At 38.7% G+C, this 27,149-nt stretch overlaps 1 protein-coding gene across 1 annotated transcript in view; it reads right to left on the bottom strand.

Moving 5' to 3' along the window:
* Positions 1-26,228, bottom strand: part of LOC134537958 (carboxylic ester hydrolase-like) — a gene marked incomplete at its 5' end in the record, with an annotated part of 439,587 nt that extends 413,359 nt beyond the window's left edge. The window contains one exon of the mRNA XM_063378976.1: positions 26,127-26,228. Within this exon, the coding sequence (XP_063235046.1) occupies positions 26,127-26,228 (102 nt within the window). The remainder of the gene's footprint in view (positions 1-26,126) is intronic.
* Positions 26,229-27,149: the final 921 nt, after the last annotated feature.

The raw sequence follows: 27,149 nt of genomic DNA, 5'->3' as shown, positions 1-27,149 counted from the left end.
TAAAAACAACTTCGTTACTCACTTGTGTTATCGCCTTTGAATTACTGTGCATGATTATTTGTCGGCACTCACAAAACAACGTATTACAGAATTAAGAAACTGCAGAACGCATGTTTACGTTGCGCTTTTAATTTGAAGAAACACGATCATGCTCAACATGGATCACAGACGGCAGTTTCTCTTCGTAACCCAACTCAAAAATATACATTTTAGGACGTCACCACTTTTCTTGTATTCTAATATTTCTGAACAGTTGGTAAAATATAGTTACAATACCAGACGTAAGAAAAATATTCAGGTACCAGAGCACCATAGCACCTTCTTTAAAAGATCATTTATTTACTTGGCAAGCCAACTGCGGAATGACATGCGAGACTCCCTTCGGCAGAGCACGTCCATCGCTGTTTTCAAAACAAGTTATCGCGCACTGCTTCACAAGAACCAGTCAGGCGCAGCCCTGCTAGATTAACAGAGGCAGAGCACTGCAAGTGTGACCCTACCCAGTTAATGTTACCAAAGGCAATTCATAACATGCGGTAGAATTTATAGAAATAATCTCTTAAGAAAGTTTTTTTTACGAATGTAAACTGATTTATTTTATTTATAGAAGGACTTAATTTACGGTTTTATTATGTAAGTTATTGAGTTCCTATAATTATTTCTATAGCGTTATTTAGTACTTAGTGTGAACCTGATATTTTACTTTTTGTAATATGTAAAAATACGAAAAAAATTGTAAACCTGCCTAGTGCTGAATTTTCTTCATGTAAAAATAAATACATCAATAAAATAAAGATACGTAGACAGTTTGCGCTTTTTTAAGAGAGAACTTTCAAATTTGAGACCCATAAATTTTTTAACCCAGTAAAAGTTAAATTTCGGGAAAGGTTTTTGTTCATCTGAACGCCCGAAAAGAATCTTCCCTGTTAATGTAATTTTGTTGAAGACGTCGAGTATTTCGGAGATCTCATTGACGGGGGGAAAAAAAAGCGGACGAGCTTGCAGTTGTGAAATCTCTACGAGATGGGGATATTCCAGAATTTCATATTCTACGAGGCAGCTCAGCATTTACCTTTCTCCACCATTATTCTCTTCTACACGGTCAAGGCATGCGCGATAGACGTTCAGGTGTTCCATCATGCATGAACCATTAAAGGAGGCCGTGGTTAGGGCTACAACTTCCAAGAACAAGCCCGGGCATTTTTTTCTATCCAGAGCTATTAATAAACATCAGACTAAGAAAGTCTATTTAACGTTACGGAATATCTTTTCAAGCCTAACGAAGACAAATTGATTCCCATTCTTATAAATAATGCATCTCGATCCAGTAGTTTACACGCACTTGTAATGAATGTGAAACTTTAAACCTATTATCATATTCCAGGAACACCTTCACTTGACTTCGTGTGAGCTAAGACAACGAAATAACTTCATGTGTAAATATGTTTCCATTAAGCCAGTTAAGCAGTTTAATTGTTGCATAATATTCTATATTTAAATCATGAACGAGAAGTTTGAGCTGGTTCTGTGAGTTTTAAAATGTAGTCTTGGTTATTTAGGTAAGCAATTAATACGTCACGAAATAATACACTAAATAATCGTAAGAAAAAGTATAGCTTAAAACTGTAAAATTAGGAATATCTTTTATTGGTGTTCTCAGTTCAAACCCGACATTATAAATTATTTTTTTTGTAATCATTCCTTCATGGGGACTACTAGCATACAGACCCTAACCAATTTTTCCAATGTATGTATAAAAACTTTTAGTACGACTTCATGACAGTCATCTGTGATCATCTATCTTGTTTTATTCTACTAGTGTGTGCTGCTGCCTTATTGGTTTATTAATTACTTGATAGAGCGCACTATTCCAATCACCAAACAGTAAACTATCGGAAATATGATATAAATTACAAGTTATACATTGATACATTTTTTTCGTACAATTAACAATTAATTATTTACTTCCCTAAACAATAAAATTATGAAATCTTTAAATACAAACAAACGAGAAAATAGGTTATTTTTATTTGTTTTGAAGCTTTTCAAGAAACAAAGTTTACTCCATTTGAAAAAAAAAAAACTGTCTTTTTTTTTGTCACGTCAAGTGATTAAAGGAAAGTTAATAAAATCAGGTACGAAAATAAAATACATAACAGCATCTCTTGGTAACAAAGCTTTCCCGTTTTTAAACTATAATACCCAATTATATAAAGATAAAAGATTTAGGATAGCCTACAATTCACAGGATTTAAAGCAACGAACACAACTCAAACAGGTCCGAAGTTAACCGAAGTAAAAGGTTGGGTTAGGTTAGGTCAGTGTAATAAATAATAGCATTTCATTTTTTTTGGAAGATAAGTTAGGTTATCAATATTTAAAATACTCTCTGGCCGTAAAATATATAAATCCTTGCAATGTGAGGTTGTTTCACGTGCGATCGTGAATTCAAAGGTCTTCGAAACTGTTCCGGCGTGGCTCTTGTCACTGTAAACTGTAGGCTTCCCCAATATCACGGTCGTATATGCAGGTCTGGCAACTTACCTTCATTCTGCGACGGCTTAATGAAGCTAGTGGCGGCCTGCCAACTAACGGCACTAGCAGTAGTTAACATTGTGCTAAATGGAAGTTTCGAATAAAAGATAGATCAATTTTTATAATTGTTTCGTTTAAAAAGTCGGGTAAAATTTAGGTTTTTTTAAGTTAATCGGGGGCTTTGTATGGGGTGAAATTCATAGCAATAACTTGTAACTTTGCCGCAATTGCCAGTTAAAAGTTGGAGTGTTGAGAATGCGGATCCCAAAAAAAATGTTAAAGCTTTTTTTAATCAAATATATTCTTTTGCTATACATTTCAATCTTAAAAAAGTGTCATTTTTTTAAAATATGATTTTAAATCCAGTAATTCTTTTTAATTCAACGAGAGAGAGTCGGGGTCAGGACTTACCGATTTGGCTTAAACTGTGTGAGTAGAAGAAGTTAGGTGCTCCTTTCGACGTCCTAAAATATTTCATCTAAATGGGCTCTAGAAAACGAGAAACAAATCTTTAAATATTTTGAAGTACATTATAATTTTTGTTTCTACTACAAATGTTAATTATCAGCGAAAATGCAAATTCATCTAAATATAATATGCAAGGTAATAACCACTTTAAGTAGAAATGTATACACATTGGAAGTTTCGCTTAAGGGTACAAAGTTATGTCACATGTCTCATGAAAGTATATGAGTAATTTGGACGGGTGTACCTCAAACATGATATCATTTTCCTTTGGGAGGTCCTTGTGACTGTGCTGAAGAGTGAAGTGCGTGTGCACGTGAGGAACTAGAGCGGGTGTACCTCCGGTATAACTTCATCGTCGTTGAGAAGGTGCTGAGGAGTGAAGTAGCTGCGTGGCACGTGAGAAACTCTGTCGGGTGTACCTCAACTACCTCGTACTTCGGAATATCCGTGCGACGGAGCTGAAGAGTGGAGCGCGTGTGCACGCGAGGAACTCGGCCGGGTGTACCTCCAGTATAACTTGGTCGTCCTTGAGAAGGTGCTGAAGAGTGAAGTAGCGCGTGGTACGTGAGAAACTCTGTCGGGTGTACCTAAACTTCCACGTCCTTCGGAATATCCGTGCGACGGAGCTGAAGAGTGGAGCGCGCGTGCACGCGAGGAACTCTGCCGGGTGTACCTCCAGTATGACTTGGTCGGCCTTGAGAAGGCGCGGAAGAGAGGAACTCGGCCGGGTGTACCGCGAAGCGGGAACGCGGGGGCACCTGTGCGCCGGCCCCGTGGCGCCTCTGGCGGACGCGGCTCGCAACAGGTGGAAGCACCTGTCCGAATGTCCCGTTCCTCCGCCACCTCCCTGGCGCCATTGTTCCGGGTCGGCCGGCCTGGAAGCCACTGCCACCTGCTGCACGCTCGCTAGCCGCTTCAGGCTCGGCCACGCGTTTCCATCCTTACTTTTATACTACTCCTTTCTCCATGCCTACCTTGTATTTTATTTAACGCCACGAATATTTTCATCAGTTATTCACTCGTGTAACATCTAGGGACCGGTAAAAATTCGCGGGTTCAATGACCTGCAGGATGAACTCCATAGTTCTACGTACACTCGGTCAAATGTCGCCCACTCATTGGCTGCTGTCTCGTGAGACGTCCCAACGTAGCAGCCTGTGATTCGATAAAGCTTTGGTTTTGATGTTTCTAATTGGTCCAGAGTCACCCAGGTGAGTTGCGAGCCAATAGCAGAGGCAGCACTGAGGTATAACTATTTGTATTTTAGCCTATCGCGAAATGAATTCGTGAATTTTTCCGGTCTCTAGTAATATCATGGGTTTAGTATCAACATTTAAGTTCATCTTTACATCCACAATATTAAAATACGTTAATATATGTTGAAAAAAAAAAACAAGTTAAAATTTGAAAAAAAAAAACTTCCAATAAAATTTAAACGCTGGAAAAAATTTGAGCAAGTCTTTCAGTAATCGCCAGAGACGTGTGACTTCTAACCTCGGTAACGAGCAAATTCGTATGTTCTAAATGTTGCAAATACATTACGAAATACGGGCACGAAATTTAACGTGGAATTCTGATCAATAATGTCGAGCGTGATGAACATGTGCAAACTGTGTTTTCAAATACATTCCTGGACGCGAAACACACGTAGTCTCCGCACCCGCCAATAGAACTCGCTGCCGGAGCAGCTAAGTCGACTATCTAATCATTCCACTTGCAGACTGAAATTTTAAACATAAAATAAAAGCGAACAAGTCTCGAAAAAAAAAATTAAAATAAATACTAAACCCCGGCTTTGGACCTGATTTCCGACAAAGAAAAATTTATTATTTCAGTACTGTCCATCTTGTTAGAGTTCGTTAAACAGTTAATACTATAAAGTTTTCCTTCTGCTTTGTGAACTTCGGTTCGTGCCATCCGACATAGATGGCAGCACCGTGGTTACACATTTCCGTTCCACTCACGAAGTCGCTCTCGCCAAACGCCGGACACCTAGAGCTGCGATGGCGCGCGTCAGAAAGCTTCACGTGCGGCGGGTCGGAGCCTGGGTGAAGGTGTTCCCTTCGAGGGAACCAAGGAGGGACGCAACACAACGCCGAACGTACAATAACGCCGAATGCCAAACTGACTACAACGCCGACAGCTAGAAAACTGCTGTGTACCACAACGCCGAATTACCACAACGCCGAAATACATTAACGCCGAAAAATATCATTGCAGGACTGCCTCAAAGTTTAGGTTAGGTAAGGTTAGGTTAGGTTAGGTTAGGTTAGGTTAGGCTAGCCTAGGTTAGATTAGGTTGTGGTATTTCGGCGTTAAGATACATTTAAGAAACAAACACAAATTCATTCAGTTGTTTTTCATTTTGCTCCTGTGGCCGCCCCTCCTCGGAGCACATTTTCGGCGTTACTGTAGATATTTCTGCGTTGTGGTACACAGCAGTTTTCTAGCTGTCGGCGTTGCGGTCAATTTGGCATTCGGCGTTATTGTACGTTCGGCCTTGTGGTATTTCGGCGTTGTGGTAACGACCCGAACCAAGGAGAGAGAGAGCGCCACCGAGGGCACCGCGGACTGCACGGGGAACAACTGCGAGCACAGGCTAAAGCAGCTCGTCGACGGAGCCACCACTACCTAGCGCCCAGCGAGCATCACGAGGGGCGGTGAATGCACCGTCACCCCTCCGGTAAGTGTCTAGTTCCCGGGCTGTCAGGTAGAAACAAAGGATCTAAATATTTATTTACCATCGGTGAAAAAAAAACAATTCAGTGAAAACAAATAGGCCCACAACAATATCGATGACGGCGGTAATTTTTTCCCTATCGCGTATCAAAGTTTATCTCTTGATCATGATAAGCATGATTTTGTATACATCGATACTCTGGCACAAGACGCTCGAACATCTCAAAACAATACCTATTATGTCAGGTCTTGTGAATATTTTATTCTTTCGAATTAAACTTATTGATTTTTGTATCGCAATTTTTTGTTATTTCCAGGATATTTTAATTTTATAAATAAAAAAACAGCTTTCATCGTTTACAACATGATCAATGTATTTAGGGTCATGTATCACGATCAATGTATCAACATGGATACGTGATTTGGAATATTTATTGAAAAATTAATTGTTTTCAGTCCAGTACTAAAGACACGGAGGAACAGAGTAGAATTACTTAACGTATGCAATGTATACAGGGTGTAAATGAAATGGCAGAAAATCTCGCGGATGCAGGTAGCCAGACCTACACCAAGAAGAATTGGTATAGGAACCATCCCTCTGTTGCCAATAGTATGGGCGCAAAACTACTGTGAATGTAGTGTTGAGGAAATGGTAAAGCGAAGATAAATCAACAACCACAACTAATGAAACGCTGACCTTCCGGATTCAATTAAGATGCATGACAACACGTATGCAGGGAATAAAAGATGACCACAATGCCATCGCATACGTAGGAAACATGGCATCGCCTCTGTTATTATGCACGTATTACTGTACCTGTACGCCTGTTACAAGCTATCGTAGTGAATCAATAACAGGAATGACATAAGGAACATAAAAGGTCCTCGTACTTGAACACGCTCAGACAAACCGTTTCTGAGATACAGGCACTCAAAGTCAGAGCATTATGACAATGCGGACAGGTAGGCAACACGCGCAGCCCGCACGTGGTGACATGCGTGTGGGGAAAACTAGCGACAGAGGCGACGCCATGTTTCCTACGTATGCGATGGAATTGTGGTCACCTTTTATTCCCTGTATACGTGTTGTCATGCATCTTAATTGAATCCGGAAGGTCAGCGTTTCATTAGTTGTGGTTGTTGATTTATCTTCGCTTTACCGTTTCCTCAACACTACATTCACAGTGGTTTTGCGCCCATACTATTGTCAACAGAGGGGTGGTTCCTATACCCATTCTTCTTGGTGTAGGTCTGGCTACCTGCATCCGCGAGATTTTCCGCCATTTCATTTACACCCTGTATATTGTTACGAACGTGAGCAAGGCCGCGACACGTGCAGGTACACAGTTGGTTGACATCAGGTGGCCGCGCAACGTGAGACGTTCCGCGCGCACCTGGGTCGCCACTTCCCCTCCCTCCAGCCCTCAGCTCCCCGCGCGGCGCTGTTAGTTTGACATCCGAAACCTGAAGCTGCGGAGTTACGCAAGCCGCCGACACGTGTTTCGAGAGATTTCTGCCGTCGGATCGGCGCGGAGTGACCCGACTGGCCCCGGCCGCGCTCGGGAGTTCTGGAAATGGCGGCTGATATATAAGACGGGGACGGCAGTTCAGTGGAGTCAGTCAGAGTTTAGTCGGGAGTTCTCCCGCGGCGGAGTTTCCGGGGCGATAGTGCCGCGGGTGCGGCAGAGTGGCGAAGTCCTTGGACGAAGGTTCCAGGGCAGGAGTTCAGTGGAGTCGGAAGTTTTCCCGCGGCGGATTTTCCGGGCGATGGAGCGGCGAAGTCCCTGGACGAAGGTTCCAGGGCAGAGAGTTAAGGGGCCTCCCTAGTAGCTTCAGAAGTTAGCGGAACACTATGTTTTTTAAATAATGATGGGACTTTATTGATCGACACTACGAATCTGAAAATTTTTCACCCACGAGAAGATACTACACGAAATGTCTGTATACTTTTACATTTATGTTTTTTTCTATCAAAATATGAAATAAAAAATCACCAACTTGTCCAACTTTGGGGCCATTTTATACTGCTTAGGAGAATGACAGAAAAAAAGTACAAGTCTAGAAAAAAATGTAATTTTTTTCTGAAGAAATTCATGTATTTAAAACATATAGTCATCGCTTTGAATTCCGAGATATCTTTTCCGCAATTTCTGCAAATCTTGAAAGTTTTCCACCGTCTCGTGCTGCCGCTCGGCGAAGCCAGCTCGCAGCCACAGCACAGGTAGCGTGGTGGTGGACCCTGGCCCGGGGGGGAGGCAGGCTACCTGTGTGTGCGTGCGTGCGTGAGAGGGAGACAACCCACAACCGGCACCGGTAAAAGATAATCCCATGACCGAAAGAAATTCTCAGAATTGCTTTTAGTGTGCCTCGCCACAGTACCATGTGCTCGACTTACTCTGTGACTATATTCGTGTATCTCTAAAACATTGCTTTTGTTTAAACTACAAATATCCTAAAGCTTACCATACTAGATCATGTATTACGAAATAAAGTATTGAAACTAATCAATCAACACATTGAAAGTTGTCCTACAAACTATTTATTGGTGGCTTTACAGTCTCGCTAGCTAATTCGACAAAAATTTTATTTAACTTTTAACATGAACATACACTTCAGTGTTTTCCTTCTATTTTTAATAAATATTCAAAAAACAATTATTATACTACCCAATATTTTTTTTAATTATTTTAGTTTTCCAAAATGATCTTACACATCTTACAACGCTGAAGAAAAATTTATACTGGTATTAACCAAATGGTTAACTATTTACAAAAGTTTTCATACTTAAAAATGTAGGTTTATATAAAATGTATCTTAAACTAAAAGAAAAATCATATTTTGAAAACTAAATGTTATTTTTCTATGCTTTTTGGTTAGATAGATATCTGATGGTCTTCTCTGTTTTAAAAATGTTCATGGAATGATAAATAAAAAATAAAAACAAGGGAAGATCTATATTAAATAAGCTAGTCAGGAGTATATATATGTTCCTCCTGGCGCAGGAGTCACGAGGAGTATTGAAGATGAGGTCAGTGACCGATCGCTCACATATGTAATAATGGATGGTACGTTATTAATTACAAAATTCAAAAACCATTTGGAAGTTAAAAAGTATAAATAGTGGCAATGTTTAATGAAGATGACGTAAATTTTCAGATAAACTTATTTCTACAGCTCGATTAATTAATAAGGACAGGAAATAAATTTTTTACAGCAATTATTCAAAATTATTAAAATTTTACAAACCACAATTAATTTATCCAAAAACAAAAATTAAGTAAATATTGCCCATACATTACAACATCCATGAAAGAACCTTGCAGATTATTTTTTTTAGATGCATTATTTTGCATTCAAGTTCTTTTTGTTTAATACTTCACCTACTTATAATTGTTACATATTTGGCACATTGTCCGTCACGCCCAATTAAAGGGCCTGAATTAAATGAACGCGTTTCTAATCAAATTTCACGCCTGTTACTTTACCTGCAACCCGGAGCAGTGTGACATAAATTATTGTACACTCGTGACGTTGGCAATCAACTTAAATATTTATGAGTTAAAACAAAACATAACTATAACGGATAGTAAAAAAAAAATGTAAAATTTTGAAATCTTGTTATGTTTTTATATAGTACACAAAGCAGTTAAACCATAAATTATTTGTTGTTGGAAAAAAAATCCGTAATCTTTCATGCTTTTTTCCTTGATTTTTATTTCCAGATATTTTCGTTCTAGAAAAAAATTAAGGTAGCCTTATTCCAAATTTGTTATGATAGACGTTTGTTAACTAAGAATATAAATTCGCTTTACAACCACAGCTTGTACACAAGTCGTAAAAAAACATGGGTTCTACTTACAGGCCGTATTGAACTTATTAGGTTTATGACAAACACAACAGCAATAAACATATGGCTGAGTCTGCTTCCATGTACACTTTTTTTTAAGCTATCACTTTTAAAGCGGGTAAAGTGTACCTATCAAGTAGCTTAGCATTACCCAAAGTGAATGTCGTGCTCCAGAAAATGTTCGAACTATGTAATATTTGCATCACTGTTGCGTTACAGACCTGCAACTTTTTTCAGTGCGCGATGTCACTCTTATGTAAAAATATGTCGTGTTTAGCGCAAACGTGTTCGAATGAATCCACATCGAGCTGCCAAAGAATACCTATCGATGTCGGCAACCTACATAAGTATACAAACCATCGTTTACAAGTGTATTCATACGTAAGTATATAACTGGCGGCGGGCCATGATGCAGTTGGTTCTTCGCGTACAGTCCACTGACGGGATAAGAAGCGTCAAAGATCTTATATGGCTATTCTGTAAACTTGTATGTAATTTCACTGCCTGCTTTAGACAAACAACATCCATTACTTTCAGCTTTGGCTTGAAAAGAATTACTCCGGCCGGCTTTCTTATAAGACTTATTTCAGCTCCTCGTGCGACCAGTGTGTATAATTTGTCCGCGGCCTTATCTTTGTGTGAAAGTTATTTGGAAGGGAAGTTGTGTTGGTAATGTTATTGTTCATCATGTATTACATAACAATTCGACTTAGATACGCACATGTGTTTTTAAAATATAGGTATGTTTAATAACTTGCAATACAAAGTACCCATGTGTTGAATTTCATGTATTGAATTTTTTATTACATTATGTACGAACATAATAATTACAATATTTCATAAGAAATTTTTAACACTTTTTACAAAGCACTCTCTAATTTCTTCCACACCTCATGGTTAACCTTACTATTTTATTTCATGTTTCAGTTGATTTGAACTGTTTGGAATCATAATATGACGGACAATGAAGAATATTAGTTTCAGTAAATTTTATGAGAGGATTTACTTATTACATTAAATATACCTCAATTTTTACCTCAAAGGAAAAAGTTGCATATCATTAAATGATAAATATTTGTTTCGCTTTAATATAGTTTATGAACATAACTTATTGTGATAATAGGCCTACCTATTAGTTAAATTGTGTTTTTGCAATGCTCTCCTATTGCAGTAAAATTCTTGGGCAAATTGAATAGCATATAGTCAATCTTTAACATAAGCTTTAGAATACATAAACGTAATAAATTATGTTCTCGTGATTTTAACAATTAAATATTTCTTCGCATGAAAAAATTAATTAACTAAAAAAATATTTCAGTAAATTTATACTCAAGGACTAAAAACGTTTATTTTAGTTTTAAAAAATATTGTATGTATGTATACTTTTCTGAAAAAAATATATTCAAGAAAACAAATTTTCTTCTTTTTTATTTTGATCTTGAACTTACTTGACAAGCAATATTGAACTTCAACTTTATACTTTCGGTATAGCACTTTTCGATTTATTCTTCTTCAAACGGGAATTAAATGTAATGAATAAATAGCATTTTCCTCTATAATTATTGCAGCCGTATACTGAAAAGTTTAACTTTCCTTTATTTGCATGACGCGGAACTCCTAACTAGACAAAACGTTTGTTATTTATTTTGAACGTAATATTTATGTTTCCTTTCGAACTTAAATGAAACTCTTAACATTTAATTTCATCAAAAGTTATACAATATAAGTATCAAGTTAAAATATTTTTAAGTGAAGTTGTGGCTATTTTGTTGTTGAAAATGACACTCTGAAGTTTGAATGAAAGTGAGAAATGATAAAATTATATTTGTAGTTAAAAATAGATAATTCATTTCAAATTCAATCTTTTGTACATGCATATTGCCAAATAAATTCCAAAATATATTAAATTCTATGCATTTGAATCTATTAGTATATTCTGCAGCATTAATTCCTATAAGCAAATACTTATTACGTACAATGTACTTTTAGTCCTGTCGTATAATTATACAAAATGTTTTATCAAAATTATTGTTTCGTCTATGCGGTTATGGTTGAAAAAGAAAAAAAAGTAATTTATATTATTTTTAAATTCGGTTGTTAGTAAGAACACGTATTTAGTGTAATATGACATACATTACTATCGATAACTCTATTTTAGATTTATCTGTCTATGTTATAGGTATTTCAACTTGATTCTTTTTCTTAGGCTTATGACAGCAGCAAATTTTGTTTTATCGCATATGTAATGTTTTTATGTTTTGCATATTATAATTAATGAGTTAGTATTTGTTAGCGGGTGAGGCTTTTTCACAAATGGACGCGTTCTTGGCGGCTAGCAGGTAGGACGCGTGTATTACGCAGGCTGGATAGGGAAGTACGACTGCGGGCGAGCTCCATGATAGAAGCAACGGGAGTAGTAGCACTCGGCTATTTGTATAGGTTGGGATAGCTGTGCGAATGGTAGAACAGACCACGGGTCTATGGTGAGGAAAAAGGTCCCAAGATCGACATCCCGACGATGAGACCGTTTACGAACTGTCGATGGATCATCAGGAAAGTCAACAACTTGTTCAGAAACTTGAGTCCCTCTTTCAAAATTCAGTTTAATACCTGGAGATGACTATATTCGATGTTCTACCAAGCGAAGCAAACTCTTAATTCATTACTAGTTGATGTTTAATATTGTGACGCAAAATAAAATTGTGAATTAGCTTACTTTGCTCATGCCAGGTTTTACAAGATTGGTCAAAGTTAATTAAATTAATAAAAATTGTGTCCCTTTGCTGCTGGCTACCCGCAAGAAATTATCATGGTGAATAATAGATAATAATTTTAAGTCGACATGGAATATTATATGATTTTTATGGGATTGTGTGTTGGTAATGGTGTGTGTATTTATAAGAAACTGTCTTGTGTATTTTATTACATTCACTTCACGAAACGAATTGTCTGAACGTAATGTTATTGTTTGTTTGTTTCAATATTTCGTTTTATTGAACAATAATACATAGTTTGCCGCTTCGAGCGACTACAGAAATGACAATACAATTAGTTTACAGTGTTCCAAACATTTTAGTTTCCTCTACTGTACATGGGGCGAATATGTCTTATGTTATGTTTACTGAAACAATATCATTATACATGCTAAGTGAGATGTTGCGATTGAGTAGAAGCGAAAATATGTCTTAAAACCCTGGTAATGCTATGAATTCTATTCATTAGTTTACTCGGTGATCCGCAGGGTCTGTTGTTATGACTGAATACATGTGCACTTCCTCTATGTAGCGTGGCTTCATTGAGATGAAAGCATAGCTCACGTTGATGAAATACTTATTAATTAAAAAATAAAAATGTTATTTTATGCTTCAATTTCTGTTAGTGTCGTACACAGATTTAAAATGTAATGCAGAGTTCCTTAGTTTTATGTATATCGAAATTTGCTCATGTGTAGAGTAGTTATTAAAAGCATAAAACACATTTATGACGAATTGTTGTGTATTATTTCCATTAGGCGTAACCATGAAAATAGATAAGATTTTATCATTATGTGAAACCTACATTTGAAATGTTGGCGTTTAAATATTTATAAAAGCGTGTGAACTCTTAAAGCGCTATTTAACTATTTAGGAAGTAGGTAGTTTCTTTGATTTTAGAAGGGTTTTTTTAACAAACAACAAAATTAATTCAAAAATTTGAACTACTGCAAGCAAAAAATACTTTATTAAATTTTTATTTTAAAATTAGCCTTATATTCTACCTTGCTTACACTTTATTATCGAAAAGGATTTTTTTTGACAGAGATGAATACCGTAATTTAATACACAAAACAAACATGTTTTCGTATGATACAATAACAGCTAGTGACAGTGACGAAACCAAAATTATTTTGATAGTTTGTATAGAAAATCCCCAACAGTAGTGGTGGTATATGTAGGGATTTCGTTGTAGATGGGTACTATTTCACAATAAAAAGGAGTTATCGTCAATTATCAAAGCAGCCATGTTTCGTATCTTCTTTGACAGCCTAAATTCAGCACCAAATGACGTACTTGGCTAAAAATTAATTCCAGCTGCATGTGTACATTCCGAGAGGAGGGGAGAATCTCAGGGTGGCCCGAACCTCCCTGAAATAAAAAAAAAGCCCATCGGAGGGGGCCCGCTTGGATTTGCAAAATCTTCACGTTATCGCGCGGGCCTCAAGGGAATCCTACAGATTTTCGCCCGTGATTCCAGCTATACATTTCACTGACACCTTGAGCACAACAGTCAGTGCACACTGAGTTCTTACATACCACCCGCACTTGTCTTCGATAAAATCTGAACTCAGGTGGATTCAGCATGACTGACTAAGCCTGCAGTCTGAATCCACCTGTAGGCCGCTGTTGCAACAGCTAAGAAATTTACACTGCTCGTAAACAGTCTGTATGTAACTCGGAACGGGATTCCAGTTCATTCGTGTATATTTATTCATCATATTATGCAACGTTAAAGTCATTAAAAAATATTAAAAAAATAAAATGCTAAACATGTAATAAGTGCCAGAAAATAATAATATGCTGTAATATTTAGTGTAACTAAATACGACGTGAACCCTAGAATACAAAGTTGACGATGTGTCGTTGGTGGGATCACTTGTTTGTTCCTGACATTTTTTTCTCTACAGAATTTTAAAGTGAGTTTGACATGCACTTTTTCTTCAGGAAGTAAGTTAAAAATTTGTTTGTCGTTATTGCGATTTCAAAAGTTGATTTGTGTCTAAGAGTAAAAATATTTAATATTATTTTCATCATTTTATTCCCAGTTTTATTACTCAATCTATTAGTAGGACGTGATTTCTCGTCGCGGTGCGGAAGACTTTTATGAATGAAAGCATAATGTTCGTGCAAAACCATTCATCACACAAATGTCAGTTCTAAAGTATAACGTTGTAAATTTTTTTTTAATTATAACAATTTTTACAATTTTTTTTCTGAAAACACAAGCTAACGCATCAATTTTTGGTGACAATTTTTTGTAATGTATGTAAATCTATTAATTATGTAGAACATAATTAAAAAATAAAAATAAATGTTTTAAACAGAATTGACGATTGTTTGCATTTAATGGATATGGACTGGATCGCAACACTAATTTAATGTTTCAAGTTAATAAACACTGTCAGGAAGCAAGCAAGGCAATATGAGAACATTATCTTTTGGTTGAATGTAGCGAAAGGGAAAAACAGTCACCTTTCTTACCACGATCTTGTTCGCAGATAACGCAGGTATAAGTCCACACAATGACAACCCTCCCATTATTCCGCCCCCCTCGCTGAAACGCCCTCTCCCCCCTCCACCGCGGCGCAGGCGACAGGCTCAGGTATATCGCCACGCCCAACCACTGGCATTAGCACGTGGCCAGTGGCCCACCGCGCTAAACATTTTTACTAGGGAGGCCCCTTAAGTTCCGGGCGATAGTGTCTCGGGCGCGGCGGAGTCCCGAGCGAAGTTCCGAGCGAGGCGTCGAGCGGACCCTCGGCGGAGGCAAGTGCGACGGCGGCGGCGGATTGCGGTGGCGGAGGTCCACGAGGGGTGCTGCGGCGAGAGTTGCGTTAGAGGGCCCAGCGATGTGTGCAGTGTGTAAGAATTGAGTGACCGGGGAAGCAACATTTTTAAGTGCGAGTAATTTTTTGCCATTTTAGAAGATTATTTGTAAGTGACATAAGTAGTGGCCATCGATAAAACTGTGTGAGTAGTAAAATCTTTAATTGGGCTATCCTTTACGAACCCCCGTAAATCGTAAAAATATTATAAAGGTTTTGTTTGGGCAGTACCCATGTAAGTTAACTTTAAAAATTTATATATTGAAATTATAATTGTATTTTATCTATGTCTTATTGCAAGCCAAAACATATTAGTGAATATCTTAAGTTTGTGGTGCTTCTAGTGAAAAGAAGAACGAGATAACCTACGCTCTTTAGGCGGATTAATTTACAACAGATTCATGACAGTAGTTATTATAAACAGTATGGACAATAAAATTAAACAACTGACATGGTGTGTGAGAATGGGCCTTAAACATCCCGTGACACTGCAGCAAGGTGGAAAACTGGAATTCTGCTGTGGTGGAAAAAAAAACAATTTATTCTGAAAACAGTTGGCTCTTGTGAAGACCTTTAAACCTCACACCTGCCAGCGAATACAATTTATGAACGACAAAGAGGGAACCACCCAATAAGTAAACATAAACAGTGTCGAACATTTTGAATAGGCTTGAGAACAGGTAAAAAGAAGGCCAGTTCTACACTAAGAACGAGTTTTGTGCTCACCTGGTGTGTTTATTAACAGAAAAAAATTTTCAACCTTTTACAGAAAGACTCCTATGAAAACGAAACCATTTGCGAAAAAAATAGTTCGCTATACTACAAGAAAGATATTGTAACTTTGTAAACAAATGGCTGTGATTATATTTGCGTATATGAAATAGGTTTGTCGAGATAAAACTGAGTATTTCTTACAAAAAATTGGAGCATATTTTTTTTAAATTTTAATTCATGTTTCATTCAAGCAAAAAAAAAATTATAATAAGAAAATATAATCAAATAAACAACAACTTGAAATTATGTTATTGAATCATGCATGCATTTTTGTGCTCAGTTAATACTGGAAAGCCATTCAGTTAAAGTTTTACAAAAACTTTTAATTTTTTTAGGAACTGGGGAAACACAAATCATAAATTCCAGGGTAAGAATCCGAACCCAGTATTGCTACGAACACTATTTTGTAATGATGCAGCTGTTATCATGTAAATGTAGAAATTTACGAATATTTGAAATTTCGCGTGAATATTTCTGTTCCATTTACAAAAAAAGGGGGGGAGGGGGTTGTCTGTAAAGTCGGTTTACGGACGATAATTTTACATGATAACGTCATAAGAAAACATTGATGAAAAATTGCATACTTTTTAATTTTCAAATATTATTTACAATTTTTGCAAATTTAATTTAAATAACTTGTAAAAATATAATCACGAACAATTAGCTATAGAAATAAACTGAAATCAAATAAATTTCAATAAATTGTTCATTTGGAATGACGAAATTGGACAAATAAATCAAAAAATTTAAATTGCTGCTTTTTAAAAAGCCCGTCTTAACCTGTTTGATATTATAGAATATTAATTTTCTCGCACGGTGGTTGGCCGGTTCTTGCACGCTCGGCTCAGGTGGAACGTGACAATGAGTCATGCTTTTTCGTGCGTGCAGCCGGCGTTCATCGATACATAAGACGATATCACGTCAAAAAATTGTAGCGTAGAAGTAACGGAGGAATGGGTCTTGAAATTAACGCTCCTGGCGGAAAGTAGGGCGAGTTTTTTTGGTGTTGTAAAGTTGCCGGCCGGGGATCTGTGTCGGACGTGTCTAATGGGGAACCTGCACAGGTTCGAATGTAAAAAGAGCTAGGACCACCTTGTTAACCCGCCTCATGTCCCGTGGCGCTGGAAGCATCCCGCCGCCCTCGTCCTTGCTGGCAGGACGTGTGCGGGTGTAATTACACAGGGGGCATAACTGCCTCCGGATACTTTAATTACACGGGCCCCCTGCGAGCCTCCCGCGATTTACTGTCCGCGCCGACCGCATTCATCACCCGGCGCCGAGATAACGCGAGGGCGGTCGAATTGTTTCAGTGCACGTCGCAGCTGCTTGTTAGCATTCACGTGATAGCAGCGTGCTTCCTTCGTTGCGTGCATGCAGTCACCGGTACCGGATGCCGGAGAAATATTCCATCTCGAACACCGAAGAGATTTCTGATCGCTAAAATTACATCGAAGAACCTGACAATGAATTACTTTCATTTTTTTTTTTTTTTGTGTAACATCCCAGCTCTTGGTGTACGGCATTTGGTAGGAGTAATTTTGTGAATGCGACGGAAGTCGAGGAACATAAATGTGTAACAGAAAGAACGAAGAAGCGTTGCGCCATTCAATTTTATTTTGAGAAATCAGCAGTACGCTTGCTAAACAGAATTATAGATACTGTTACGATTTACCGCGGGGGTTCGTAAAGGATAGCCCAATTAAATTTTTTACTACACACACAGTTTTATTGATGGCCACTACTTATGTCACAATTAATCTTATAAAATTGCATTTCACTTAAAGAAATGTCTATTCCCCAGTCACTCGTTTCTACAATCCGCACACCTCGCTGGGCCGCACTTCCGGCGCAACTCTCGCCGCAGCACCCCTCGTGGACCTCCGCCGCGGGACTCCGTCACCGCACTTCGCCGAGATCCCACTCGACGCCTCGCTCGGAACTTAGCTCGGGACTCCGCCGCGCCCGCGACTCCATCGCCCGGAACTGAACTCTCTGCACTGGAACCTTCGTCCAGGGACTTCGCCGCTCTATCGCCCGGAAAATCCGCCGCGGGAAAACTCCCGACTCCATTCACTCACTTTCTACCCCGGAACCTTCGTCCAAGGACTTCGCCACTCTGCCGCACCCGCAGCACTATCGCCCCGGAAACTCCGCCTCGGGAGAACTCCCGACTGAACTCCGACTCTCTGAACTCTCCTGCTGAGGCCGACGTCCTCTTTTTATTTATCAGCCGCCATTTCTGGAACTCACGAGCGTGGCTGGGGCCAGTCGCGTCATTCCGTGCCGACACGACGGTAGAAATCTCTCGAAACACGTGTCGGCGGCTCACGTAACACCGCAGCTGTAAGGTTTCGGATGTCAAACTAACAGCAGGCGCGGGGTGGTGAGGGTTGGAGGGAGGGGAAGCGGCGACCCAGGTGCGCACTGCACATCTCATGTTACGGCGGCATGTGATGCAGCCCAGCTAGCTCTGCACCTGCGCGTGACGTGGCCTTGCTCACGTTCGTAACAATACGTTTTAAAAGAGGCTAAAAAATATTTTACTTTTTTCCCGTATATTAATACTAAAAAAGTTACAGCCATTTTAAGATTTTATAATACTGCCACTTAGTGTACCCCAAGAGCAAAAATGGGCATAAGTACATTCAAGAATATCAACGAACCAATGAATCACTCCAGTGCTAAAGTGATATATGTACCTACTTATTGTTAATAATCATTAGTGCCATCCTGTAAAACATAAATATAGTTCGGATTTAAACAGGGGAAAAACTTTCTCACTTTTTTCCTAAAACGAACATGAGCTCATTCAATTACGAATATGGAAATACAACATTTAAAAAAAAAGCTGCAAGTTTTCAGTAAAATAGATTGCAATGGGTTTAATGGTATTTTTGACTCATGAAATTTTTCTTAATCAGTAATAACTGAATTGAAAGTTTAGCTGAGTGTGTTAGTTTAGGTACCTACATGATTTTAAAACTGTGTTTCATAATTTAAATATTTTAACAAAATGTTTCCATTTAACTTAACCAACCTTTCACTTTAATATTATTTGTCTAATTTTCCAGAAATTATTAACATTACTTATATAACTTTTTTAATGTAATTCTAATTCTCATTCCTACTATTAAAAATCAATGGAAATTTTCAATTCCATGGGGCTTGATTGGCCACTTGCCACCCCCCCCCCCCCCCCCCCCCCATCCTACCACCCCCTCTACGGGACTAACGTACAAGGGTTCACCAGTCGTCAACATCCTTTTAGCAGTAGTTCCAGTTACCATCATTTCACTTATTTGAATCAGTGACCCCGTGCTTGAGTGTAAACATCCAGAAATAGGACTCCGCTGAGAATTTGATCTCGTTCACGTGGGTTGCGTTTGTCTGTAGCCACTAAAAAAACTATGCGACCACGCCGGAAGAAAAAGACCACAGCTTCTAAAAATAATTATCAGATTCATGCGATAGCACTTGTGCAGCTGCTCTGCAGTACTACCTGTATGGCTGAGCATAAAAAAAAATAATATATTAAGAAGTATATACCCACACATGTTAAGTTCAAAAGACCAGAATGTTTTTGGCATGGCATTATCTTTGAATATATATACTGTATAGAAGTCGCGAGTGGATAGGATTTACTCTACGTTTTTTAGAAGCGTATGATGAGCAGCTTGGGAACTTCACCGCTGCAGTGCGCTGCCGTAACGCCCTGTATCGTCTTAGTTGTTATTTACACGTTAGAGCGCAGCACTGTCGCCCGCTGTCATTCCCCGCACCCCCCACCTATCATTCACTGCCGCTCAAGGTCGTTCAACGGGAGGGGGAAGGGGTGTTTGAAGAGTTCGACACTTGTCCGCTAGGGACCACCACAAGTCGATGCCCTAGAGATGGTGGCGATTGCGGCGGTGAATTAACCAACTACCTCAAAACCGTATTAGAAATTTTAACCTGGGCTGGCGACTTCTATACAGTATATATATTCAAAGGCATTATCCAGTAAGCATACTCAATTACATTTGATTGTGTTCAGAACAGTCGAGTCTATCCTGGAGCGCAAAGAATCTGCCGAAACGAACCGCGATGCATGTCGTCAGCTACTAGGCCACTGTCACTTGCTGCAAGATCAGCAAGTCACTGGATGTTGCCTCGGTAGTCACCATACTGTCCAGTCACTCTCGAACCGCACAGGCAGTGGAGTCTGAAACACTCCGGAGATATAGGGGAACCCATACAGTCGCGATCCCACTTTGGAATGGTGACTGCGCTACAAGAGATGAGATTGCTCCGGTTGGGGGAAGGAGGTGTATATTTTTTTTCTAGATTTCAGACAAGACGTCCAAACATTGACAGAGAAATTAGGTCTTTGGAGGATAAAGTGAGGGACGGTGGGTGGTGGTATCCCAGTGCGAGGCAATAATCTATCCGGACCGGGGACCCCCAGCACCGGGCTCGATAACCTTCGCCGGAGGAGGACGACGAAGACGTGACAAGTGCGTACCCGCTGGGCGGCACAGAGGACTCTCTGATGATAGCAGGTGTTTGCTCTGCGATAGTTCCCCCTTCGCCCCCGGGATCAGCCCGATACCTGTCTCTCCAGTCACCTCGAGGAGAAGCGACCTGACAAAGGGCCGTCTGTTCCAGGAGGGACCAGCGACGAGGGGCGACCGCAGGCGCCGTCGTGGGGTCTCGGGAGGTTCTGCCCCGATACCAGTGCGTCGGTACACTGCAGCGCCTTTTTTTTTATATGATTACATATTTGCTCTCGGCACACGGCACTTGGCAGGAGTCATTTCGTGAATGATGGAGAGGAAATGCGTAATAACGGTGCACCTGCGCAAAACTCTCAGAAACCTCGAAAAGATGGCGGACCCGCTTAATTCATAAGTATATATAAATAATAGAGATCGAAGGGATTCCGAAACTCGGGATAAGAATCGGGAAAAAGGCCATTCGCGAACTTCGGGAAAATAATTTTTCTCCCTGGATAATACCTCGGGAAAACTCTTTTTTTTTTTTTTAATAGTAGAAACCTCCCGCAAACTAATTTTTATATTATAAAAACATTATATGCCGTCAACATCTACGTAACGATTGTATCGATGTTTGCGAAACACTCGTTACAATGCTTTGCAACCTGTTTCTAGCCTCGCGCAAGGCACAGATGCCGATTAGTTCCCTTACGTGGATTCGGTTTGGACAACTTCTGGAATACTCCCCGCGAGTTACGTCACGGTTGTGTCCCAACAAACCAGTACTTATTGTGTTCCTCACCCGAACGTCATGGAATACCGCACTAAATGCCTTCTTACGAGTTTCCCCAGAACCGGGTGGAGGGGGAGGGGGGATGTTTGGGGAAAAAATGTACCTACTCTTTATTAAACATTGTTTAGTGGCTTGCTGTAGGTATTGACTTGGCAGGTATGTAGTTTTCTGACATCTCTTCCAAACTGGTTGGTTTCGGGTCCTCGGAGAGTTAGGAGGGGCGGAAAGAGCCTGCGCTACCCCCTCCCCTCCCTGTACCCGGCGTCACTGGTCTCGCTTCGCTCGTGACGTCACAGCGCCCTGATTTATCCCCGCGGCGTCCTCGCCGTGTCGTGACGTCAGCGACGCCGCAGGGCGCCGGAGAAGGGCCGAGAGGAACAAATAAAAATTAAAAAACCAGGGGGGAAAAGGGGGGGTGGAGACACGCCTCAAACTTCATCATTCACGTAAGCGTGCCGAGATAAAGTACCTCGCGTCATGTTAGCCGGATGCTTCACAAGCGGGCATAAATCCCCGATATAAACACAACACACCGTAAAAAAATAATTCTGGTACGCTTACTAAACATGAGATAAATCGAAACATTGTGCGGCAAAATTTTCCTTGCCAAAAAAAAAAAAAAAAAAAGTGGCGAATTTCCTATAAATCTAACTTCTAGCTTATTCAGGACAGGGAGGCATAGAAACCGGAAGAATTCGCAGCTTCATTTCGTGACCGGCCAGTACCCAACTTTAGTGTTGTATCTCTGGTTTGTTCACATTTTATCGTAAAGGAAAATGGGTGAGTAAGAAAATAATTCGTCAAAAGATGTAGGTAGCCTATAGAATGACAGGCATGCCAGTAAACTTGCCTCACAAATCGGAAGTCAAAGAGCAGGTGGCATTTTCCCGACGGCAGACAGAGGTCGTTGAACAAGGTTTTTATGCTAGACCAGGGATCGGCAGTCTTTCAAGTGAGATGAGCCAAATATTAAGTAAACCGATTCCCAGAACATGTAATTTCTTGTACCTAAAGGGAATTTTAAGAAGATAAAAAAAAAAAGACGTAATATTGAAATATTTTATTCACAAATTCAAGTCTTAAAAATAATGGCTACTTAAAAAACGTAAATGTAAAAATTATGGTATCTCTACTGATAAAATAAGAAAACATAAATTCATGAAATTAACTCATAATTGAAATAAAAAAACAGCTGGGCAAGTGTGTAGGCGGGCGGTACGATGGTAGGTGCGAGTAGGTTGAGGACACGCGTTGTGATTGGGCCGTTTGATTTTGTTAGGCTTTTGTTTTGTGCTGTGGCAGCGCAGTGAGTTGTAGAGCCGTTAAATACTATAGAGCGAGCCGCTTTCTGCCAACCCCTGTGCTAAACCACAATGCTTTCCCGTGGATTCAAGAGAAATAGCTAGTGACCGGAAAAATGTATGTGTTACAATGACCTCTAGGATAGTCTCCACACATTTCCCTGCACACTTGCTCACAACTTGCTGACCTGTGTGATGTCTCAACTCTCAACTAGGAAGGATGTGATTTGATACTTCTTTGGCCGAGGATCTCTCATTGGCCCGTAGTCGTCCTGATAGGCTGTGAGCAAATATCAGAAGCAGTACGAATACATCAGTGTTTGAATTTCGGCTTATCTTGTAATGAATACGCTAATTTTTCCGGTCTCTACAACCAGCTTCACCTTCCTAAATATCAATAACGCCCATATCTTGGTATGGTAAGTTTTCAAAAACAGTTTATTACAGTGTATGTGATATATATAGCTCGAGGACTTCGGTGAGACAGCGTCAAAATGTTTCTGTGAGATAACCTATCTTGTAAACAATCTAGCACTATGAGCGTTTATGTATGCTTTCATCGTGACAAACGTTGGAACGTTTTCATTAATTGCAGGTGGCTTGCTTCAAGCTCGAGTGTCTTCTTCCGAGTTCCACACACCAGGCACAAAAAAAAGTGTGAAAATTTATTTCTATATTTGTGACCTGAACTCAGATACAAAAATAATTTTAATTAAAATTCTAAACTCTTAGTGCTTTATTAGCTGCTTCTTTATATATATATATATATATATATATATATATATATAATAAATATAATATAAATATATATAATAAATTGGTCTTCGAGTTCCTTCATTCAATCATAGAACAATGCGACCTTTTCGAACATATCACATAAAAAATGAGCTATCAAAACGGTGTACTGATAATTCTAATGATATTTTGAAATATTTAGACCCTTTCAAAAGGGCAAAAATCTCAATGAAAGACATTTTGAATTCTTAATTTTCTTGCAGTTAAGATAATTTCGGATTGTTATTTCATTGATAATGAATAAATTTAAAATTGACAAATTTAGATATATTTTTTTAAGTGTCTTTTGTCATGTTTTTTATGTTTGTGTTGTCCCATTTTATTGATGTGTTATTATTGTGTTTTGCGTATGTTATTGTTATTTTTTTGTAATATTTGTTAAGTGTCCACCTGTTAAAGGCTCTGACTGTTGGTAGGCACTCAAATAATTATAAAAAAAATTTAAAAATATATCAAGTTTCTCTTTACGGAGTTAAAACATAATTATATCCAATTTCGTTTCCCAGCTTATTATTTGCTCAGTGCTGCAGACAACCAATTTAATAACTTAAGCCTTTTTATTAATTATTTGTAGGTTACAGCTCGACATTTTGTTGCAAAATGCAATAAAATAACATTTGGAGAGACTTATTTCGCGGATTCATTGAGTGGGTATCAAACTAGAATTTAAGCACATATACAGCTGCTTCGGATCGATGATTGGACTACAGCACGTTTGACACGCTATTGACAACACTGTGCCAGTTACAAACAAGGAGAACAAATGGTTAACCAGTCATGTGCAACCCGTCAAAGAATGTGATATTGTTATCGACCAATAATCATTCTAAAAATGTTTGTTTATGTACAGACAAATTGTGTCAAGTCAGCAGTGAAATGAATTCGTGAAATAATCGTGACGCTACGTATAGCTAAAGAAAAATATATATTCACTTTATTTTGTAATGCGATAAATATCTTACATTTATTTTAGTTTTGTAATACTTATACGATTGGTAAACACTTTTGTCCTGAGAGTTCTAAGCAAATTATTAACTCTCAACTAAACAAGTATCGAATCAAGAGCAATCAAGAAGAGACGTCTCACAAGTCAGAAGTAAGTAAATTATATCCCTTGAATAAGGATTAACTGTGGAGTCTAATCATACCGGTCAGTGAACCCACGAATATTTATTTATTTTTCCTTATAACAAAAACCCTTAGAGTTATAGACAAAATAAAATAGCGTTGATGAAATCAGAATTAATAAAAGCGTTGTAGCACTAAACGAAGCTTAACACCTACAAAAATAATCAAGAAACGTACCTCGAATATGTTTTTGAAAATGACTTTGCTCGAACTATAAGTCAGAAATAACTCAAAAGTAAATTAATCAGCAGTTTGTCGTGTTGAAAGTGTTTAATCACAAAAGCAACGTGAAAAATTCAACACCTCGATTCGAAAATACAAGACACGCAAAGTATGCGTTATTTCTAATAAAGGCTATTTCTTTTACGGGGTTCACATGCCTGTAGCGTGTTTGAAAAACACATGTTTACAATGAATTATTGGACGGATTCTTTAAATGCACCGGTGGTTTAATGGGCACTTGTGACTCCCTCACTTATGTAAGTTAACCAATAAGGTATTTCCGGGCTGGGTATGCCTTAGATTTTACACAAGTGAGATTTTTTCAAATATATTGTGATTATTTAAATTATTAAATATCTGTACTGCCCATATCTTGTGATAATATTTATGATGTGATGCATATAACCAATAAACAATATTTCTCCTATTTTATTAACGTCTTATTAAACATATGGTTGTAATTTTTAGAATTATATTTACCGCCCACATTTTATTTTTGTGGCAGTGGCACACTTTCCCACACACTAGGTCAGCGTTTCTTCATCATACTGGTGATCTTTAACTGATGTACAAAACAAATATCATTATGCCAATTTATTTTTACGTTATACTTCAGTGTATGAGTAAAACAAACTTTTGGTATTTCTCTAAACTTAAGACGGAAACGTCTTAGGATAATTGCAGGCATTCAAACAAAAACACATTAACTTCCAGGAAAAATAGTTTCTCACCAACTTTAGTACCGTAAATGCCTTAGGTTTAATCAAAACTTACAAAGGGGCTCAGCCTGTGTAATTTTATATATATATATATAATAAACCAGCTTATATAACTCAAAAAACATACTACCCTCATAATAAAATAATTTTTTATCACAAGTATTTATCTTACGCGAGTAGGAATTTTCCTTCATAAATGACAAACCAATTGCTTCTACTAAATGCCTTAATTACTATACAACTTTCTTTTAATAATACAAAAAGATTATTCTTTACAAATTTAATTAATACGTACTAAAAATTGCTCTTAAAATTCCTGTAAATAATCTTTCAGCAAAAATATTTTTAACTTAATGTTTTTGAAAATGGCAATTTTTTTATAACTTGCGCAAAAATCTCTTTCTCGCAGAGGCGGGGGGAAAAATCAAAAATGTTTACAACCATGTTAGGTACCTATTACTTAAGTTTCTGAGCGTGATCGCGGTGAATTAATTGCACAAAAATTCTCTCGTGCGATTCTTCCGTCGTATCTGGGCAAGAGGTCGCGTAACTAAGCTTGAATCCTATTTCCGTCGAATTGGCCCCAGCCGCTGGTCATTGCCGAAGCTCTAAATACCCTCCCGATTATACAACAGGGAGTGATCCCTAGCAGTTCTGTTTTAAATAAACTCTGGAATGTATGTAAAACGAACTGGAAGTTTCTCCCACCCTACCCGAAAAGGGCGCATATGTGGGAGGGGAATGTGAGAATGCCGGCCGTAAGGTTGGAATGATCAGCCGTCGAATTGGGACAGGGCGATGCTGAGACTTACTTGAATTTTCTGCTGGTCGGCGGTTGCCTCCTGGTGCGTGAAAAGTTGCCCCGAAAAACCACAGCCTAGGCCCGAGCGCTTGCCAGCCCGGGACCCCAGGCAAGGTCAGGAAGTAGCAGTCTCCACTTCGAACCCCACTCGTGACGAAGCGGCAACACCGCTTCGTCACTTCAAATCCGGTGCGCCATCAACACTCCCGAATCCGCGTCAATACGCAGTTGCGGTAGCGTAGTTCCCTAGCATGTTACTTCATAAGCCACGGTCTTAGACTTAACTACAGTGCGTGCACGCACAGTCCCGCGTCGCGGACGCCCGGCCAACGATAACATCTTTTCGCCGCGCGCATTACTTGGCACGCACATACACTCACACAGACAGACAGACACGTCCACACGGCACAGCTGCACGGCTGCTAGTTCCCCTTTCCACCACCTCCGCCTCCCAGCGCTGCGGACTGTCACGTCACTGAACACGGCGATCAAGTGTGGCAGTTCAACCTTTTACCTGACTGGAACATTCGTACAAAGTCACGCATATATAAACACACCGATACAAAAATTTATATTTACGAAAATATCTACAGAGTCTAAAAGTCCATAAATAAGAAAATATTAACTACTGTAATTTCGTATAAAATTTACTAGATCGTTCCAGAACGTCTCTTAAAAGTGTAACCAACTTATATAAAAAAAATACCAAGGAAAAAGTAGCTGCCAAAACGTAAAAAAAATATATAAATATAAATCAAATAAATACTCACAAAACTATTACGTGAAATACAATAAAAAATTATATTATTAATTTAAAAAAAAATATTCAAAGATCTTAAAAAGAAAAATTAAAGTGTGAACTAATGGCCACTATGTCACATTTTTTTTTTTTTTAGTTTTGTTCCATGTTATTTGTTATAAACTTAATATATATCCTAAGTGTATAAGGAAAAATTATTTGATTAATTATATATGTAACTTAAATTTGATTGATGTACGGATTTAATAATCTTCTAAATTTTGTTACAAATGT

This window comes from Bacillus rossius, chromosome 12 (assembly GCF_032445375.1).
Source record: "Bacillus rossius redtenbacheri isolate Brsri chromosome 12, Brsri_v3, whole genome shotgun sequence".
Taxonomy (NCBI): domain Eukaryota; kingdom Metazoa; phylum Arthropoda; class Insecta; order Phasmatodea; family Bacillidae; genus Bacillus; species Bacillus rossius.
The sequence above is the reverse complement of the archived record's forward strand: the minus strand, read 5'-3'. Positions and strand labels throughout refer to the sequence as shown.